At 39.8% G+C, this 22,092-nt stretch overlaps 1 protein-coding gene across 10 annotated transcripts in view; it reads right to left on the minus strand.

Annotated features, from left to right (window-relative positions):
* The window catches only part of EYA1 (EYA transcriptional coactivator and phosphatase 1), a 335,785-nt gene extending 317,477 nt beyond the window's left edge, over nucleotides 1-18,308 (minus strand). For 3 of the 10 annotated variants that reach the window (XM_031669625.1, XM_031669624.1, XM_017962100.3), the window contains exon 1: nucleotides 6,527-6,913. In XM_031669625.1, coding sequence (XP_031525485.1) covers nucleotides 6,527-6,649 — 123 coding nt within the window. In that variant the 5' untranslated portion in view covers nucleotides 6,650-6,913. Of the gene's footprint in view, nucleotides 1-6,526; nucleotides 6,924-17,795; nucleotides 17,843-18,243 lie in introns of those variants that run through there. The other 7 variants (XM_031669626.1, XM_009213194.4, XM_017962096.3 and 4 more) reach the window with 6 other exon arrangements.
* Between the last annotated feature and the right edge of the window lie 3,784 nt (nucleotides 18,309-22,092).

Consider the following 22,092-nt stretch of genomic DNA (forward strand, 5'->3'; position numbering starts at 1 on the left):
ATGTCCTGCCCTTTCCAAAAACATGCTTCACTGGCCTTGACGCTAGTGGCTGTATATACTGCTTTCCAGTATACAAAGTGCTCTGGCATACGGTATCTTTATTTCTTCATCCTGGGGACCCAGCAATATAGGTCTGCTATCTCTACTGGTAAAAAACAAAATTGAGGCGTAGAAATTGAAATGACTTTCATGAAGTTATTTATTGAAAGAATTCTTAGAATAAACTGTGACTCAGAACCAGGAATTCTGAATCCACATCAAGGTTCTCTTCACTATGCCTAACTGCTTTCCTAAGTTCAAGTTATTATCTATTTGCCGAGTACCCATCACATCCAAAAAGACTACCCCAACTCTAGGCCTTATTTCTTCATGCCAAAAACGCAAATCATCATTGCTATCAGATAGATAAACAGAAAGATGAAAAATTAGTATACTAGAGATACAGCATGTAACTGATAGTTGTTTAAAAACCTTAAGTATTGGAAAATAATTATATATTCATTATTAGCTTTTCCATCAAATAGTTAGATTATAGTTGATGGCATATCAAGGGTTAAATCTCCCCATCTGTAAAATGATGAGGTAGGATCAGATATGTGCTTTCAAACTGGTGCTTCAGTGATCTCAACCTGGGAGTTTTTTGACGGTCCATCCCAACAACCAATTATTGGGTGGTCTGCCCAGCCCCTCCTCTGGGAACTGTGGTGTTTCTGCTGCAGTGACCTGCTCTATCAGGTGCAGGATCATGATGCATTCAGGACTGGTCAGAGGTTTTCTTCCTGCATGGTGGATGACCCAGTAATATATAAACCATGGTGGTTAGCCATTACTGTGCAAGGGGAACAGAGAAAGCCAGTCTATAAACAAAAAGAGGACTGAATAAAACATGCAGGAAAAAAGAAAAAAAAATTACCTGAATTCCCCAGATGCCCTCTTTTTTAAGACTTTCCTTTTGTTTGCCTATGCCAGCTCATGGTAAGTTCCATTACTTGCAACCACATAAACTAGTTATTCAAGGTGCTGAGACAGGAGGGGGATAGGCAGGCAAAAAGATAAGTGTTTAGGCCCCACACTCTTATTCATCTTTGTTATGGGTTGAATTGTATTTCTCCAGAAACAATAAGTGGAAATCCTAATCCCCACTCTCTGTGAATATGACTTTATTTGGAAATAGGGTCTTTACAAGACGTAATCAAATTAAGATGAGGTCATTAAGATGGGCCCTAATCCAATCTCACTGGTGTCTTTATAAGAAGACATGGAGGGGCACAGATGTAAGAGGGGTGAAGGCCATGTGACAATATAGGCAGAGATTGAAGTGCTGCAGCTACAAGTCCTAGAAAGCCAAGGATGGCCGGCACACTCCCAGAAGCTAAGGAAGGATTCCCCTCCAGGTTCCAGAGGGAGCATGGCCCTGCTAACATGTTGAATTTGGACTTCTAGCCTCTAGAACTGTGCAACAATGAATTTCTGTTGTTTAAAGCCACCCACTTTGTGGTACTTTGTTACAGAAGTTCTAAGAAAAGAATGTAGGCTTCTAATAAAGATGTTCTGCTTTTAAAAAATGAAATTGTAAATCTCTGGATTCCATGGTTTTATAAGTAAGTTATCTAAAAGTTTCACTTATATAAAATCTCACTTGGGGTGAAGCTGAATAAATGAAACCCTGATTTAGCATAAAATTTCCCAGTTAATTTCACTTCTACATGTGTATTATACTCGTATAACTACTTTTAGTAACTTCGGCTAAAGGGTGGATTTCTTTCTATTAAAAAATAAATAATTAATTTTTCCAGTTTGGTTAAAAGTCACCTTTTATTTCTAGAATCTCCAAGGAATAAGGTACATACATGGTTTACTTAATAGTTTTCTTGCAAAACCCAGCATCTCAGCAAAAGCTGTTCTTAGCACTTCAAATTTATCATAACTTAAAGGAGGCACAAGAGGTACAGTTATGACAGTACAATGGAGCCCTAAAATAAAATTATTCCAAGAAGATCTAGAATATCATCATCTAAAATTTTTGAAAGAAAAATAAATTAAGTATCTACCATTTATAACAAAATGCTCCTTTTAGAGTCTTAGGAGACCTAATTCCACCCCCCAATGCATGCGCTGACAACATCATGATCAACTATAAGCAGAGTTGGTGTTTATAATACCTGATGCAGGTGTGATGGTCACATTTTTTAAATTGTATTGTAGACTTGCAGGTGGCCAGATAATTTTTTATTCGTGGTCACATTTTTCTAGAGGTGTTTCCAATAAAAAGTGCATTAGAGTTATGTTGTACTTTTCAGCTTTCAAATAACATTTGAATGCATGATCCCACTTGACCTACAAAATTGTGATTTTAAATCAGAGAAGGCAAATATTATCATCTCTGTTTTATAGCAGAAGAGACTGATGCTTATAAATCTGCCCCAGGTCATACAGCTAGTAAAAGGTAAAATCAGGTCTTATGACTTCAAATCTAAAAGGTAGTTTCCAAAACACTAGGCTCTCTATTTGATTCAGACACAAGTTTTGGGTTATCGAGTGGTAGGTTTTTAACTGCAGGCCTCACAACTTCATAAGGAAAATAGAATGATTTATTTTCAAAATTCACTTTAAAAAAAGTTAGTAGGTTCTGGTTGTTTTGTTTTGTTTTTTGTTTGTTTGTTTGTTTTTTATCTTGACATGATTTCTTTCTAGAAATCCTTGTAAACTAAAGAAGCTGAAAGAAGTGGTTATAGCTCTGCTGTTTGATGCTTGTGTTTCCAGTGTTTACCTTGGATGGAGACAATACCACTAAGGTATCAGTGGTTTCACTGCCGTGGCTGCTGAGAGAGTGGAACTGTGCTCATCCAGATGGGAACCCCTCAGAGGCGAATACAGGAGTGGCAAGATCATGACAGAAATGATGTGAAAGCCCACAAACCTCCTCCTCTCCATGATGTCCTCATGAAGTGAAGAGACGAGTGGATAGAAGTTACAAAATCATACGTGTTACTGCTTCTTCTTAAATACAGGAGACACATAAGCAGAACCTTCCAGAATTAGAAAGGTGGATTTTCTGATTTAACACTTCTACTCAGGGTCGTAGGATCAAAATAAGAAGTAGCTTCACCTCTGCCCATGGTCTTTCATCATAGGATAGACATATTGCCAAAGCTCTGCTAGGGTCAAGAGGCTATATGATAGGAATATTGCACTTTTCAATGTTCATACGATTAGCTATTTCCCCTTCCTAAAGTATCATCAGTCCCCTCAGAATTTTTAGCTTCAAATCTCACAGTGACAGTGGTAGCACCACGATGAAGAACGAACACACCCTTGGAATGAACACACCCTTGTTTAAGGGCTTCCCTGCACTGCCACCCTCCCATCCACTGAAAGCACAGGGAAGCTCCTCTTAGCCTTTCCCACAGAGAGAGAGACTCCCTAGGATCACCAGACATCATGGAGCCAAAAGTACACTGGTAGCTATTGTCAGCCTCCTCCTCAGCCCAGAGCTCTGAGCTGAAAGAAAGACATGAAGAGGCATTGCCACCTTCTCTTTCGATCTTGTCATATATGTATGTATGGAGTAGAGAAAGAACCACTGAGACTTGAGAAAGAATTGTTGTTTACAACGGCAATAAAGATTCATAATATGATACTAATAATAGCACATGTTGAGAGTTACAAATATGCTTTGTAAGCTGGCATTGTGTGAAAAAAACTTTCAAGAAGTATTATTTTGTCTTTAATATCATCTTTCTGACAAGATCAAAGGTCTGATTCCTTTGATCAGAAATATGCTTATGGAGGCAAGTATTTCAGCCTCACTGGAAAAGGTACAATCTAGAATGCACCATTAGTAGGTGTAATTCTGTGAGCAAAGAGCTACAGAGTGTAAGAAAGAAGTATAAAATAATAAAACTGGAAAGGACCTTAGGTTATATGGATTTTACTTTTCTCATTTTACAGATGCACACATCAAGGTTCCCAGAGAAATACTTGGAATATATTTAATATATTTTTAGACTATATCATGGACACAATGGATACAACTCATCCATAAAAAGGAATAACTTACGGACACATGCAACATCACTGATTACCCTCACAGACATGGTCCTAAGTGAAGGAAGCCAGAAACACACTGACGATTCCACTTGCATGAACTTTTAGAACAGGCAAAACTGAGGAAAAGTGGAAACAATTAAAACAGCGGTTGCCTGTAGGGTCAGAGGATGAGTATTGGGGAGGTGCTGAGGGTGAAGGGTCCAAGAGGGCTTTCTGGGAAGATGGAGATGTTCCAATTTATGACACAAGGTGTAGGTTACACAGCTATATCCATTTGTCAAAATGGGGCAGTTAAGATTTGTGCCTTTTAATCCATATACACTTTATCTTAGAAAACTATAAAGGAAAACAGCAATCTTTCGGTGGTGGTGTGATGAGCAGGTGGGGAGAAGATGGAATGAGAATGGCAGAATGCTGTTAACTGTCGAAGTGGGCACAGGGGTTTTTTACTCTAAATATGGCTGAAATGTTTTGTGACATAAACTTGTGAAAGATGAACGTGATGAGCAAGGGAATGTTCAATCATGTTTGGAAGTGTGAGCACTTTGGATACTGGTCCAGGACTCCTTTCGATTCCTTAAGGAGACAGGGCCTTGGCTGTGTCGCCCAGGCTGGAGTACAGTAGCACAACCACCTTTAAATTCTTTATATTCTTGAGTTACCTTAATGTTTTTAGCTAAGTTCTACATCCTCTTCCCATCTTGAGCCTCTCTCCCCACCTTCCTAAAGGAAAGGAGAAACCTGAGAGCCAAAGGAAGCCCGAGGAGCCCACCCAAGGCATCACAGGAAGGCCTCTGAAGAGATTGTGACCCCTCCTGGCTGAGCAGGCAGCTGCCAAATTGCCAGGACAGTCTCCAATCAGTGCCACACAGTGTTTGCCCGTGAGAAATACCCCTTCCTTGTTCTGCACCTCTGAGATAGCCAAATACCTTTCAAGGTTGAAAATGCTTCGTTCTCACATAACAAAAACAGGAGAAAATGAGATGCAATTAAATTGCCCTCTCACGTATCTTTTATTATGATGGCCAAATAAATTCTTTTAATCTTTACATTTCTTACCTATTTGTTATTTTAGTCTCAAATCTTACTTAATGTCTTCTGTCTTAAATTAGAATTTGCATAATGCAAGGTATCAAAAGAAACATTATTGGCAGCATTTCTTTGCAGTTATTATTAAATTAGTTGGTGATTCTCCAATGTATCAACTTGCCTCCATTTAGGGAGCAGAGTTCATAAAAGGTGGCAGTAAGAAGCTACTAATGAGTTTATTTTTCATTATTTTTATATGAACTACAAAAGTATTTTAACCTAATAAATTCAAATATCACAGACCCATCATAGGAGTTTAAACAAACAAACAAATGAATTAAATGGGTTGAGTTCATTTTCTGTTTCGGGTAAAAGCTACATGATACAAAGTGATCTCAAAGTGCTTTATGTGAATTATCTCACAAGTTGACTTAGAAGATCCATAAAATACACTAGGTAATTATATACAGTGTGACTGCAAAGATACCTTGATAGCACTTGACCATTTGTTATTAAAATTCCCATCCATTAGCAGTCCCGGCTTATTGCATAACACCAATAGGTCTTGTAAAACACACATTTACAGGAACCACAACAGTGTTACTAAAGATCATGCTTCGGGCTTGGAAGAATTCTACTGTGAACAAAGCTGAGCTATGAAATCACAGGTCAGAAAGCATCTTATCTGGTCAGGGGACTTACAATGCAAAGTCACGGATGCCGCCCCAAATGTTGTTATGGAAATTTTCCAAGAAAACAACTTTAACTTACTGAAGTATGCTTTTATAAAATTAAAATTCATTGAATTATTCAAGTTCTAAATAACTCAAAGGTTATTTGTAAGATGACCCCTAATTGGGAATATTCATTTATGAACCAAAGGTAGCTTTCTTTCTTCCTGATACAAATCTGTAGAAAATCTGTGAACCCTTTCTCTGCTGCTCACAACAACAAACAAAATATAACCTAAAGCTCTCTTATTTTAAAGCCCATTCAATAGTTCATCAAACTGTGAAACTTCTTCACTAAACACCTGTTTTGAAAACACACACACACACACAGGTATATTCATAAAACAAATACATATGAAACAATAAAAAAAATTGACATTAAGTTTTATGAGGCAAATATATGCTTTCTCTGAGGCAAAGAAACCGTAAGCCTAAAAATTATCTTATGCATATTGGTATAATTACATAATACTAAAGGTTAGGTTTTTCCATTATGGCTCTACTTTTGATAACTGATACCTCTGAGAAAAGATATAAATTAGGTTAGGCTGATGAAACAGTGTACTACTTAATTCATAACCTTCAAAATCATTAAAAATTGGTACATTGGTACAGAGCTTTTGACAATTTTCCAGATACTCAGGTTACAATAAAAATGCCATGATGATTTTAAAAGTAGTAACTCTTTCCTTAGGACTGACATTCTGTTTACTTACAGACTGTCCATTTATCCCGCGGGGGTCTTCCATTGAAGACTTCTTCTGAATTATGTATGGGCTATTAGCTACACACTTCTTCACAGGGTTCCAACACCCCTGCACCTGTGAACAACAGAGCATCGCAGCTGTATTAATTGTGTGGCATGAAATTCAGAGCTGGCCTTCACATCTGCAGCTTTCCATTTACCAGCATGTATACACAAGTCAAGAACACTTACCTTCACTGAATGAATCTTTAAAATAAATATTATGGGCTCACTGTTTATCACAATTTACATGAGCCAAATGTGGCCAAATTATAGCTCAGTTGTGTCTGCTGTCAGCAGCTGCAGCCCAAGGAAAGAAAGGGTGGTAGGGAGGCAGGGGGAGCAGCTAAATATCCTTCCGCACACATTTTTGAGCCAGCAGTACAAGAGCTTTTTTTTTTTTTCTTCTCTTCTTTTTTTTTTTTAATTTTTGAATTTAGTTTCTCCATGCTATCTATCAACGTCAGCTGCACCACAATGCAAAGAGGAAATACTAACAAAGAAATATGATTGTAGTCTGAACAAGGATGAAAGAGAAAAAGCTAGGGTTGAGTGTTTTACCCTTAGGGCAAGGATATTATACTGTTTCTTAGCAAGTTTACATTTGGTCACAGTTTCATGGATGATTAAGTCTGTACCTTCAGACTCAACACCTTCAGGAAGAATGGGTTTGGGGAATGCTTCAAAACATGTACAGTAAATGTGGCATTTTCAAATATATTCTACATGTAGCTATCTTAAAAAATATATATAGCAATTTAAATGCCACTCTAATTTCCTAACTTTCAGAATTAATTTTTGTGCTCATGCTCAAATGAGGTACTCAAAAGATACACTCAGGCTGTCTTGCTTGAGCTTGGCAACTGAGCAATTATTCTACCTCTCACATAAACACTAATGCAGCACATGGAATTTTAAGCAAAAAGTAAAATGCAATCTTAGTATTACCAAGATAAAATTACACAACAGAGAACATGTAGTAGTGTAACTTCAGTATCACTTTTTATAAAAGTACTTGAATTTCTGCATGCTCGCATATTAGGAGAGCTACTATAATGGAAGTCAAGAGATTTCAATTCAGGTCCTGACTCTGCCACTAAACAGCTGAATGATCCCATGTGAATAACACAGACTATCTGAACCTCAGTATTCTCATCTGGAAAATGAGAAATTTTAACTGAGTATCTTGCAGCTTTATATTTTACACAACTATTTCATATTTTATAATGTAATGAGTCTATGTATTTATAATTTTCAGGTAAAATATTCCAAGCATGGTTTATTTAAGAAGCAATTTTGAAGTCCTAGGAGAATTGTCCCTTGTTTGTTTTGCTCAACATTATCAATGCTGCAAATGTATGCCCAATCCACTGTCAACATAAAGTTGGTGCTTTTTGGCCAACATAAAACATAAATAACTAGATTCTTAAAATTTAGAGAAGCCATGTTAAAGCACTATGGTTTTGTAATTTTAACAAGAAACAATTCCATAATGTCAAGTTGTGGCTAAGTAAAAATCATATGAATGTATTGATGCTATGTCACACCAAGAAAATATAACACTTTATTCTGAATTGTACTCAACTGCAGAACAGAATCTTAAAATTCAGCAGCATTGCTTTTAGAGGATTCCTTGCATAATTAAGGAAGAGCTATTACAGAATATCCTAGACTGTTTTCATTGCTTAAGTTACTCTCAGGAGGCACATTAACTGTTCCAGGCACCAAGGTGGGATTTTAAAATAATGATAATAATCCTACCTTACATTGGTAAAATGCCTTACAGTTTACCAAGTGCTTTCACACAAATTGCCCACAGTGTACCTATATGAGGTAAGACAAAGCCCAGTCTCATTCCTCACAGAAGGGAGCAGGTCTAAGACAAAGCCCCCTCTGATTTCCCATAAATTCCCATCCTCTCCATACCTGTCCTGTGAACAAGTTTCAATCAAAATCTGTACATTTGATATTCCAGGATTATTTCCCATGTGTTTCTTTCCCATATTTCCATATTGAACTTACTGAACAGTTTAAGGTATTAAGAATGGTCAAGTTACATGAGCATGAAAGGTATTTCATTTGTAATTTTATTTCTGCTGAAGATGAAACTATTCTGTACTAAATTTCATGTTTGTTATTGTTTCCTGGGCTAAAAAGAAAAGACAGATTACTGAGAAGTCAAAACAGTCAGCATTCATCGACTTCAGGTAGATGCCTCCAGTAAAAAAGACTACCACTCAAAAATCAAAAAGTCACAGCGAGCCATGGACTTTATTTACAAATCCTCCAGTGCTTGCTAAATCAGTATAGTTGTTTCCAGATTTCTACATGTCAATCCAAACCATGAAATATATGACATGACTGGGTCTACTGATATTTAGAGGCCTGGCTCTGGTAAACCTTTAATTCCCTTGCTGGACTTGATCTTTCATGGTTTATAAATAAGCCTGTCTCCATAATAGCATTCATCTAGTGGAACTGCAATTATTTCTCTACCTGTCTCCCCCACTAGACTGTAGCTCCAAGAGAGAGAGAACCATGCCTTACTCTCTGGTTCTAGTCACATATGGCACTCATTAAATATTTTGAATGAATGAATAAAATGAATGAATGAATGTTATTGATACATGACAACTTTTGAATACTTGTAAACTCTGAGCTAGAAATAAACAGGCAGTTAAATGGTGGTGCTATCATTCAATCAACTAGAAAGCAACCACCAAATTTCTGGTCCTGAACTTTATTTCAAGTATTCAAGTATCCTAAGAAACAGGCTCAAGCAAACCTGGTGACTTGATGTTTATCTATCCACCTACCTGCCTGCCTACCTACACACATAGAGAGTAACTAGTCATAAAACTGTATAGACCTACACATAAACATATATGGAGGTGAACTTAGAGGTGAACTTCTTAGAGGCTTTGTGTAAACCTAGGAGTGGTTTCCAGGAAAGGAGTAGAAGACTATCCAGGTAGGCTAATCTAGGTATAGATTAGGTAGGGGGACACACTGATGGAGGATTAGTGGGATGACATTTGTTTGGGGAGAGGTGTGGAGTACCAGAGGCAGGTGCCTTGGTGTCAGAGGCACCCCTACAGACAGATGCCATAACTGTGGTGGCCATTACCAATTCATAGACCATCCCCAACACCTTGTAAAAGCAGGGAACTGGGTTAATCACTCACTTGTGCATCTACCCAAAATGGCCAAATCCTTTACTTACCCACTTTTGAGTCAACTATGGTGGTACCCTCCAGAGGAGGAGTGCCCCTTGGAGTTGTACACAGTGGAATCCTACCCTTCTATTGACCCCTGAAGTGAAATTTTCCTTCAGAAAGAGACAAGGACTAAGAGGCATCTAGGGCCCTGTCTACCAAGTCTAACCTTCTGGGTTAGCTATTCACCCTAAGCACAGAGGAAAAGCCTCTTCCTGAAATGTACTGCATCAACTCCTTAAGTAGAAAAAAAGGGTCAACTGAAAAAAAATTGAGGAACAGCTGCACGGTGTTAGGCTGGAGATGCATTTAGTGATAGCCTGACTCTCCATATTTTGTAGCTGTATGAGGCCATCTAAGTAGAGCAGAGAGTGGCATGCAGCCCCTTCCACGGCCACCACAACCCATAGGAAACAGGGTAGGGGCACCCTCAGCTCCAGGTGGTAGAGCGCCTGACTGGCATTCACAATACCAAGCCAGATGCTTGCATGGGCATCTGTTGCTGAGCAGAATGGGCCAGTGGCATGAGGAACAGCAGAAGACCTCCCAGACAACAAGGAAACAGGAGTGATGGCCACATTTGAATTGATCTTTCCAACACCTTGGGGAACGATGCCTTCTTCAATCCTACCCTCAAAGAAACCCAGCTAGGGAAAGTGGAGGAGGAGAACTCAGTCATGGTCTTTGCTGACCATGAATGAAGGGGATGTTTTAGAAAGCAAGATTTTGGACTGTTAATGAAAAGCTAATTTTGTTAGGTAGCCTCACCTGATACAGGAATAATGGAAGTTTTAGGAAGTGTCTTATATTTGCCACTCTAGGGATAGTGGAGTGGAAAGGAGTTGAAATCAGTGTACACATCCTAGCAAATGAACTATGGCAGTAAATGTTAGATTTAGGTACTGATCTAACAGACTCTGCAGAAAAACACTAAATTGAGACTATAATCTGACAAACACTTGCAATCATACAAAATCCCCCTTGGGGGCCCAGAAGCCTTAGGAAGTTGGGCCACTGGTGATGACATTGTAATTATAAGATAAGAGTTCTGATAAGAGTTCAGAGGTACATATTTGGAAGTGATATTTTATGCCCTACTGCAATCCATACGCCTATTAATTTTCAAAATACAGAATAGCTTTAAACACAGAAACTTTAAAGTACATAAAATTTAAAAAAAAAATCTATTCTATGCATTCCTGCTATAATTTAAACTCTCCCTGGGCTGCCAATCTTTCTTCCCAATTCTATAAACAGCCCCTACTCCTTAGAAAAGAAAAAAAAAATATGCAAGAGAACTCTGAGCCTAAAGTTTTCCCAGGTTCAGTTAAATCCATATTCACCCTATACAGACACATCATTCTTATTCTCTCCATCAGCTAAAGCTAGGCAGTTGACAAAATAAGCAATAGCACCCCATTGTACGGGTAAACCTTATCTTATTTTTATTTTAGTTCTAGCTCATAACAAACATCCTGGCTATTTTCAGAACAAAAGATTAGGAGAAGAAAAGTTGGAGAAAGTGTAGATTATCCTGACGTGAAGCAGACAGAGAAAGGGTCAAGCCAGTCAGGCCATTGGGACAGACTTCCCAGGTTGAAGAAAAATAGGGTGAGGGTGGGAGTGGGGGGGTAATATGCTTGGGAAGAAAACAATATTTATTTTTTGTTTTATACTTGACATGTATTTTAATTTTTCCTGCTGATTTTGAAAAATGGGTTAGATTTTAGATGCCATATTTTTCATCTCTAATGAACCAGAGACCCGTCAGATACTGGTAATAACTTGTGGCTCCTTGGATGAAAGAATATTTTCATTACAACACACCATCTCTTTACTCTTTGCCTTCTCACCAAGTGTTGAGTTTTCTAACATTCCTGAGAAGCAGAAGGAAACTAGTGGCTGAACATTGCTTTATAGAAAAGAAAAGGGCTATTCTGAAATAAGTCCCCAGAAGACTACAACTACAGATTGAATAAACATATCAAATCAAGGGGTTTCTAAGAAAATTTACAAACAGAAGCCTGCAGTGAAATGAACCGTTGGATAAATGACCTCCAGAGCCCTACTCAACTCACTACTTCATGGCTCCAGAAGCCACAAGGTGCCATGTCTGTCACCTCTTCTGTGCTTTCTTCGCCTTCCTAAGGAATTTGGTTATATCAAAGAAACAGAGATTGGGCATACTCAGATGAGTCAGACTCAGAAACCATACGCTCATCAGTCTTTCAAACAGTAAAAAGGGGTACATCCCAACCACTGAAGCTGTTAATGAAAAACAAGTTGGTCTCTACCTTGGTGAAAGTCTTAATTGTAGATGTGGTTTCTACCAAAGTAAATGTGTACACCAATATCTTTTTTATAGGTTTTCCACTCGTTTACTGGTACTGCTGATTTAAAGTTTTAAGGGTGAAGCCTGTTTATAAAGAATAGACAGGCTTCAAAGTAAATATGATCAGATTTGTGCTTCTACCATATGTGACTTCCTTCTAACTTCAGATGAAAAATGCAAGGTAAGTAGAAAGTCAAATGAACTGATCCTTATTAGAATGATGACATGCTTATTTGGTAAGCAAAACTGAGTTCAAACTATATTTTCAAGAACATTAAACCTACAAATTATTTTAATATAGTACTTACTATGTGAACAACATTAAGAAAACTCTAAATAAGTAACGATTGATTATTATTGATGGCACACCCATAAGGGATTTGAGGAACAGTGGTATGTACACAGCTCGAGAACCACAGTCCTATAAGGCCTGCATGTAATGAGGAAATTCAAGCAACCAAAAGAAAATCATCTAAAACATAATCTAATTGCACATAAGAAGCTTTGCAATTTTACTAGGGTGGTATATTGATTCTGCTGCATCCACTGAATTTAGGGCGTTGCTAGTCTTCTTCAAATGTTGTTTTGATACAATATATCACAGAAACAGTTTCTGAGTCTACTAAGTCCGTAGGATCAGTCTTAAAATAATAAGCTGCAGAACAACTGGCAGCAAGCAAAACTGGCTCCACTCAGTTGTTATTTTTGCTGCTGTCCAAATTAATCACTGCACCTAAATGATGAATTTTCTTACTTTATTCAAAAGGAGAAGAGATACAAAATGTCTACTCCTTTACTTTTTTAAACTTTATTTTAAGTTTAGGGCTATATGTGCAGATTTGTTATATAGGTAAATTTGTGTCATGGGGGTTTGTTGTACTTATTTCATCACCCAGGTATTAAGCCTAGTACCCATCAGTCATTTTTCCTGATCCTTTCCCTCCTACCACCCTCCACCCTCCAATAGACCCCAGTGTGTGTTGTTCCCCTTTATGTGTCCATGTGTTCTTATCATTCAGCACCCACTTACAAGTGAGAACACGCACTATTTGGTTTTCTGTTCCTGCATTAGTTTGCTAAGTATAATGGCCTCCAGCTTCATCCATGTTCTTGCAAAGGATGTGACCCTATTCTTTTCTTGGCTGCATAGTATTCCATGGTGTATATGTACCACATTTGCTTTATCCAGTCTACCATTGATGGGCATTTAAGTTGTTTTCATGTCTTTGCTATTGTAAATAGTGCTGCACTGAACATATATGTGCATGTGTCTTTAAAATAGAATGATTTACATTCTTTTGGGTATATTCCCAGTAATGAGATTCCTGGGTCAAATGGTATTTCTGTTTTTCAGTCTCTGAGGAATTGCCACACTGTCTTCCACAATGGTTGGACTCATTTACATTCCCACCAACAGAGTATAAGCATTCCTTTTTCTCTGCAACCTCACCAGCATTTGTTATTTTTTGACTTTTTAATAATAATCATCTGACTGGTATGAGATGGTGTCTCATTGTGGTTTTGATTTGCATTTCTTTAATGATCAGTGATGTTGAGCTTTTCTTCATATGATTTTTGGCCACATGTATGTCTTTGGAAAGTGTCTGTTCATGTCTTTTGCCCACTTTTTAAGGGGGTTGTTTGTTTTTTTCTTGTAAATTTGTTTAAGTTCCTTATAGATGCTGGATATTAGAACTTTGTCAGATTCATAGTTTGCAGAAATTTTTTCCCATTCTGTAGATTGTCTCTTCACTCTGTTGATAGTTTCCTTTGTTGTGCAGAAGCTCTTTATATCCCACTTGTCAATTCTTGCTTTTGTTGCAATTGCTTTTGGTGTCTTCCTCATGAAATCTTTGCCCATTCATATGTCCAGAATGGTGTTGCCTAGGATGTCTTCCAGGGTTTTTATAGTTTTGGGGTTTATATTTATCCTTTACTTTTATCTAGAAAGATCTACCACCAAACACCTCCTGATATGTTAAAAATATACCACAACAACTTGTCCATGATGGAAAGCAAACAGTGGTTACCTGGAGCAGAGGTTGGGGGGTGATGAACTGCAGAGTGGCCTGAGAGAACTTTTTGGAGTATTGAAAGTATACTGTATCTCAATGGTAGTGTTTACATAGGTGTATATATTTGTCAAAACTCATTGAGCTATAAGTTTAACAAAGTTGAGTTTTAAAAATATGCCACAACTTACATTCCTACAAGTTATCAACCTTTTTTTTTCCCAGTACCATCAAGGAAGTGAGAAACTGAAGTTTAGTTTCTGATAGATGGTGACTGCCTTCTTTACTTGGCATAATATGTATCCCTTTCCCCTCCAAATTAAACATGACGTTAGTGCTGATCTTTGCTTAGCTGTTTATCCACCAATATCCCTCTCAAATGCAGGTGAGATTTATTCCTACTTGATTAAATTATATAGTTCAACATCCAACAATATTCATTTTTAGGTGCAGAAATGAAGAAGGGGCTGAAAAACATACCCTTGCTTTAAGAGATGAGGATTAGGAAACATATAATGTTCTTTAATATTAAGATCCAATTGATATTTCAGTAATTGATTTGATCCCACAGGATTAATTTTCTTTTAGTATTTAAATCAGGAATGAGAAAATAAATGCCCTCTTGCTCTACTCCAACACCCATCTCCAACCTGTGGCAACCACAACTCAAGTTTAGCAAAGCAGTTTCCTCGTTTCCTGGATGCTGACTCTTACTTTTCATTGCTTCTTGACCAAAATAAGGATTGCCTGATGGAATCAGACTGCAGGACTGCAGTCTCAGGGGCCAAAAAAACAAAAATCAAAAGACAGTAATGGAGAAAGCATTAAGCTGTCAGAAAAGAGGCACTGATTCAGGGTTTCTTTGAATTTCACTCTTCCCTTGAAACCAAAGGGCAACTCACATTAGAGCAAAGCTAGAAAGGTTCAAGAAATCGGTCTCCCCTCAATACTATGAGAAAAGAGTTAATGGGTGGCATAACATGATGGAAATACACATGGCAAAGGATGTTGTGATGGGGTCACACAAGGAAGTCACAGAATCCAAATTTCTATTTAGGGCAGGAATCATCTGAAACATCCTTGGCAGATAGCCAATCCGCTTCTGCATGAATACTTCTGGGAAAAAGAAACTCACCTCCTGAAAGCTTCTGAAAGACTAACCTTTCAGCTCTGGACAAGTTTGTTAAGCCACCTGGTCCAGCGCTGGAAAGTTTAGTCTTTAGGAGGCTTTTCCTTATACTAATCTGAAATAGAATCATCAAAGCTCTCTTCTCTAAGGTCAATTTTTCTTCTGCATCAACACAATATTTCAACATCCTCCTATACAAAATGATCCTTGAAATATTTGAAGCTTACAATCTTTCCTAAAGGCTCTGCTCTCTAGGATTGAAACCTGATTGTACGTCTTTGTAAAATGAGTTACTTACTTAACTTTCTGATTCCCATCCACAGGACCTGCCTGTTGGTCAATGACCTCTGGATCTGAACACCTTTGGCACTTACTGAGCTTAGGGATACTCAAATTCTTCTGCAAATGGCCTGTTTTCAAGTCGTAATTCCTCTGTTCTATATTTGGGAAACTGATTCATTTCTGTGAAATTCTCATTTTGCTAGTTTCTGCCTATCAGTCAAGCTCACTCAGATTCTCTTGGACTCATGATTCCGTAAGCCAATGACAGGGATATCCATTCCAGTCTTGTGTAATACGCCAACCTAAAAACCATCATTTTAGCTTTCTTCTTTCAAGTCACAGATAGAAATGATGAATGGGAGAAAGCTAAAAGCAGAGCCAGTCTGGATGAGTCAAAGGGTAGACTGAAAACTTGGTGCAGGAGGGTAGGGATTTGAGTCTGTAACTCTGGCACTTATCAACTCTATAATCTTGGAAATATTAACCAGTCCGAACCTGTTTTTTCATCAGTACAATGCCATTAATGCCATCTAATAGGATGGAAAACAATGACGATGCACCCTACACATAGCACATGCTCAGTAAATAAGTGTGAGTGGATGATAAGCACTTCATAAAGGATAAAAGGTCATAAAACCATAATGCAATATACTTAGTTGTCTACTTTTTATATCCAGAAAAAAATAGCTAGATCATGTAAGTCAATTTTCTAAGAAAAATTAGACACTTCTAGGCGTTGCATTTCAGGTTACTAAGATAACAATTAGTAAATCAATACCGTTATTGTAACACCTCTCTCTCTAATTATCTTTTGTAACATCTCAACTTTTTTTATAGTCTAAATCATTTCCCTATTAGATTTTTAGATGTTTTCATAGTTCTTATTTTGTTCCTTTTTTTTTTTGAGAGGGAGTCTCGCTCTGTCGCCCAGGCCGGAGTGCAGTGGCACGATCTCGCTCTGTCGCCCAGGCCGGAGTGCAGTGGCACGATCTCGGCTCACCACAAGCTCCACCTCTCGGGTTCAGGCCATTCTCCTGCCTCAGCCTCCCCAGTAGCTGGGACTACAGGCGCCCACCACCATGCCCTGTTAATTTTTTGTATTTTTAGTAGAGACGAGGTTTCATCATGTTAGCCAGGATGGTCTAGATCTCCTGACCTCGTAATCCGCCCACCTCGGCCTCCCAAAGTGTTGGGATTACAGGCGTGAGCCACTGCACCCGGTCTTTGTTCCCTATCTCAATTGGCACTTCTCTCTGCCTTCACAGATTCCAAATGGTGACACAAGTTACACTTTGCTCTCTCTTGGGCAGGGAACAGGTCTAATTTAGTTTCATTTTGTCTGACATCCATCCCTGCTCAAATCTAACCCCAGCTACCCTCCCAGCACATCAGTGTCTACCCTAGGCCTCTCCTGCTCACCTGCAGCTACCCCAGACCACTCCCAGATGCCCCTAGTGCCAACAACTCTCCACCTGGCCAATACCCCTTCCACCCAGGGTCCTACATGGTGTCCAAGTCTCATTCAGGCCGCTCCTCCAGGAAGCCTTGCACACCTCTTTTTTCCCCATCTGAGCACCAGTCACATTGGATCACAATTGTCCACTAGACTGCTTGCTCTTTCAGTGCAGAAACCATTTTTATCCATGTAACAAAATGTCTGGTACAATACACATTTTCCAATAGTGGTTGAATGAACAACTCAAAGGAGAGATCCAGGACATTGAGGGTACTGGTGTTTATGAACAAAATGGAAGAATGCCTTCATTGACCAACATGGACATCCTGCTCTTATATTATTCCTGTACTTTGCACTCATAGCCAGGATCCTCTGTGCTTAGTAGACACTTTCTACCAATTTTTTTTTTTTTTTTTTTTTTTTTTTTTAGAGGAAGTCTCGCACTGTCCCCCAGGCTGGACTGCAGTGGCGCAATCTTGATTCACTGCAACCTCCACCTCCCTGGTTCAGACAATTCCCCTGCCTCAGCCTCCCGAGTAGCTGGGATTACAGGCGCCTGCCACCACGCTCGGCTAATTTTTGTGTATTTTTAGTAGAGACGGGGCTTCATCATGTTGGCCAGACTGGTCTCGAACTCCTGACCTCAGTCAATCTGCCCTTCTCGTCCTCCCAAAGTGCTGGGATTACAAGCCTGAGCCACCGCCCCCAGCTCGATTATTTTGAATATATAATTCACACTTCATGACAGATTTCAGTCACTCTCCCACTGGAATTTTTTAAAGAAACCTTCAGTTTTAGGAGATGATTTACCTACCTAGCATTAGTCGGTCTTGCTACCACAACAACAAAAGTCTGGTGGGCCTTGATTAATATAAAGGAAACGATGAAAAGTGTTTACACAGCAGGCATTATTCCCACCCACCCGTCCCCAACCCTCATGAAAGGTAAAGCAGAGATCTTGTTTCTTTGCTTTCCTAATTATTCACAGAAATAATAATTCTCCGAAAGTAGACCCCTCCAATTCATCTCTACGTCTTTTAACTCGCCTCTTTGACTCGGACCAGTCAAATCACTTTTGGCCAAAGGAAGGACCTGGGCCAGAAAGCGCTAAAACTAAATATCTGCCTGCCCGGGCTGCCCTCCAAATGTTTCCCATTACGGGAGCTTCGAATGCATGCACATGTCTAAGATGGCAATCACAACATCAAATCAGGCAAGGAGGACCCTCCCCTCCGTCTCCCGAAGCCCCATTAAGTTACTACCTCCCCAAAGGAAAACAAACCAGCCTTTGACACATCCCTCCACGTGCAGCGCCCGACGCCTTGGGCCATGGGCGGCCGCGCCTCTCCCCTGCCGGCCACTGCGCAAGGCCCCATTATTGCGCGCGCCCTGCTCCCTACCAGGTGGCTTCGCGTACCTGGCGGCGGCACCCTCGGCCTCTGAGGCTGCCCGGGCGGGCTGGGGCTCGGGCGGCGCTCGCTGGGAGTCGGGGCGCCCTTCAGCCGCTTCCCGGGCGCCGATCGCCGCCCTCCTGCCCCGGGGTGGGGCCGAGGGCCTCAGCAGCCGCGAGCTCTGGGCCGCCGCCTGGGAACCCAGGGTCAGATTTAGTTTCACAACAACGTCTCCTCGACACCGCAACTCAACTGGAGGCCGAAGCCGAAGGGGCGGCCGGGCGGGGCGGGGCGGGAGCGCGGCCGGCGCGGGCCACGGTGGGAAGCGGGCGCGGGGGGCCCCCGCGGGCCCCGGGCAGCGCGGCTGCACTTACTCGTGTCACAACTGCGGCGACGCGGGGCTGAGGAACCGGTTCTTCCAAAAGCAAACCGAAAATGGGTAACAGAGAGGCCGGGGCAGCGCTAAGAGGGGTTCCGCCTCGGTGTTTAGGGCAAAAAACCCGGCTCGGGCTTCCAGAAATTCGAGCCAGCGGTGGCTTTTTCTTTCTTTCCTTTCTAAATGCGCCTGTGCCTCCGGGTCGAGGGGCGCCCTTCGCGCGGCTCCGAGTGCACAGCGACACCAGGGCTGGCGCTGGAGAGGTGAGCCCTCTCCCCAGCACCCCTCGGGTCTTCCCCGTACCCCCCACCCACAGCCCCTTCCCTGGGCCCGACGCCCCTCTGCTCTGCAGCCGGAGCCTGGGCCTGCCGCCCACTGCCCCACGGGGTGTCTCGGACGCCTGGTCCCTGCAGCATATTCTAAGGGAGAGGCCTCAGAAACAGAAGGAGGGGATGGTGGGTTAGCTCTGTCGCCGCGAGGGTGCTAGGTGTACATGGGGAGGTTCTGAAGGGGGGGATGGTGTGGAGTGATTTGGTGATTTGGGGCGAAGGGCTCTAGGTTGGATGTAAAGGAATATTCAGTCAGCCTGAAACTTATGAAAACATCTGGGATTCAAATAACTTTAGAAGTGATCTTAAAGGTATGTATTCTAACTTCTTACAGATAGCGTAACTGAGGCCAAGAATGATAAATGGATTACCCCAAAGTCGGGCAGGGGAGCCTTGACTAAATGCCCAGGCCTAACCCATTATCCTTTCTTCTAAAGTTTTTGCCTTTCTTTGCATCAAGGGACGCTTTGGGATGGTAGGGGGAAGTTTCTGTAACCCCAAAATTCGCTTGTCTCTGTAACCTAAGGGGAGCTAGAGAACCTTGATTCAACTTGCAAAGTATTTCAGCATTGGATGAAGCATCCATTACAAGCCAGTAATCTGAGATGTTCCTTCTCCAGGAACTTCCTCTTACTTGATTGGGGAATCCAATCAGGAGCAGTGAAAGATATGCAGATACCTTGATGATTTGCTCTTATAAGGACTCATCACTTCTCAGTGAGCATCTGAATGTTGGCTCTTCTCTCCCTCAGATGAAATCCCTTCCCCATCCCCCACTCAATTGTTCACATCCAATGAGATCATGTAAGCAAAAGGGCCTTAGAAAGTAGAACTCATAGCATGAATGCAGGTATTATTGTACATACTCTTTCAAAATTGTCTAGATTCACTCACTTTACCATTGTTTCTGTCAGTCATTGAGTATCTGTTGACTTGTCCTAGCTGCCATGAAGAGTCAGAACAATGAGATCTAATCCTTCACCTTCAAAGGCCACAGATTATAGATTCTGAGATAAGAACAACACACAGGAAATAATCAGATATCTACACAAAGATTGATTTTTTTGGTCCTTAACTGTTGGATACTTTTATGTTTTTAGACCCAGAAACTTTCCAAAATAGACCATGTATATTGGGTAAGGGAGACTTCATGTAGAAATCAATGCATCAATAAACTGTTAACCCAATAAGACTCTAATACTTGCCCAAATAGAAATGTTAACCAAATTACGCAGGTGATGAGGATGGCTTTTCCTTTTTGAAGAGGAAACTACTACCTATGCTTTCTACCTATTCATAAAGAATTACTATAGCATAAAAAAGCAAATCCAGAGACTCTTAAAGATTAGGTGATCAAAAATTTTATTTAGGGGGGGAGAAAAAATAACCCAAAGCTACCAGATATAAGTGTTTGCTAAGAACTTATCAAAGGCAATGAAAGTTTCTCATGTCAAAGATTGCAAGCATACTATCTATTTGAAAATCATATTTTAAAAGTCAATTTATATAATTCAGAAGTAACATATCACCTAAAATTTTTATGTATTAAATAGAAGAATTATTTTGATACTTTATCCTAGTATTCTTAAAGTTTGAGAGAACAGTTCTCAACCCAAATATCTGACCATTTTATTTTTTTAGGGATACTCACTTTCATATGGCCTTGGATAAAAAACCGATCTAAATGTTGAACCAGTTTCTGAATTTGAAGGTGTGGAGAATTATTTCATCATTACTCTTTCAGAAAGGCTGTATGTTTAAAATATTGGCAGTAGTGGATTCAGCAGATAGAGTCATATTCAGAATTTTTTATTTAGGAAAATTATTTGCACAAAGTACATTTATTTTAGCACAGTATAAAATTCTTCGTATTCTCCAAAACAGGAGTAGCAGGAGCCAACTCATCCAGTATAATGTATTCCAGACACTTGCTGGAATAAACAATGCTCTTGAGCCCCTTAGATGCATAGCCAATAGGGAGCTGTTGACTACTTGAGGTTTTTACACATCACTCAGCTAGATCAGAAATCCAAATCCCAAATCAGTCACAGGCACACAGTGTGGATTTACAGTCCTGCCTGGGTATAGGGTCACCACCTGCAAATACCACCAAAGATGGGTTTATTTTTGATTAAAGTATACTTAATTTTTAAATTTTAGATGAATACAAGTATGAATAAAATTTTCAATACAAATTTAAATGTCCTTTGCAACACTAAGCCAAAACAGGCTAGAACATATATTCATAATTATCCATCTGAGGTTATATTCGAGTTTACATACATATCTTGATACAGACGTAGATATAGACACATTTATCTGTAGAATTTCCATGAATAACTAGAATATGCCATAAGGACTCAATTATGTATCTGTTAGTTTATATTGGACTTAGAACATTCAGCTGTTTACATATTGTAACACGTTAATCCTAACTGCTATCCTAACCTAAATTATGTACCATAAAGACATGACAATGTTTTTTTTTCATATGAAGGCACAAAAATTGCTGAAGTGTAGAGTTATACTCTGGCTTATGGCATAAATACAGAACACATGTGATAGAAACGTGCATTTAAACTCAGGTTCTATTCATATTCTCAAATACAGATCTACGAAAGGCAAAGGGCAAAAATTAACAAGAGTTTCTAGTTCTTTGAGCATTTATATTCTGTCTACACTGACAGGTTAGGTATGTTATGACCAGTCCTGATTCAAAAGAAATTCTCTCTTTCACTCTCTGTCTCTCTCTTTGTCTCACACACACGCACACGCTTTGAAAATTCCTTCATTATTTAGTTTGGCAATATATTTTCCTATAGAAAAACTTGCCAAATGCATCTAAAAGCAGTTATTCTTAACTGAGATCAAGATTTATTCCTGAGCACCAGTGGGAGAAGACTGGACCATGTGGGAACAGCTTAGAGTGAAGCCAACTCCCCAGGTGTGGAATTTTCTTATATACAGAAACAATTTAAAGAAACTTTGAATGGATGAATCATTTGTTTCCAATAC

This window comes from Papio anubis, chromosome 8, assembly GCF_008728515.1.
Source record: "Papio anubis isolate 15944 chromosome 8, Panubis1.0, whole genome shotgun sequence".
Taxonomy (NCBI): Eukaryota; Metazoa; Chordata; class Mammalia; order Primates; family Cercopithecidae; genus Papio; species Papio anubis.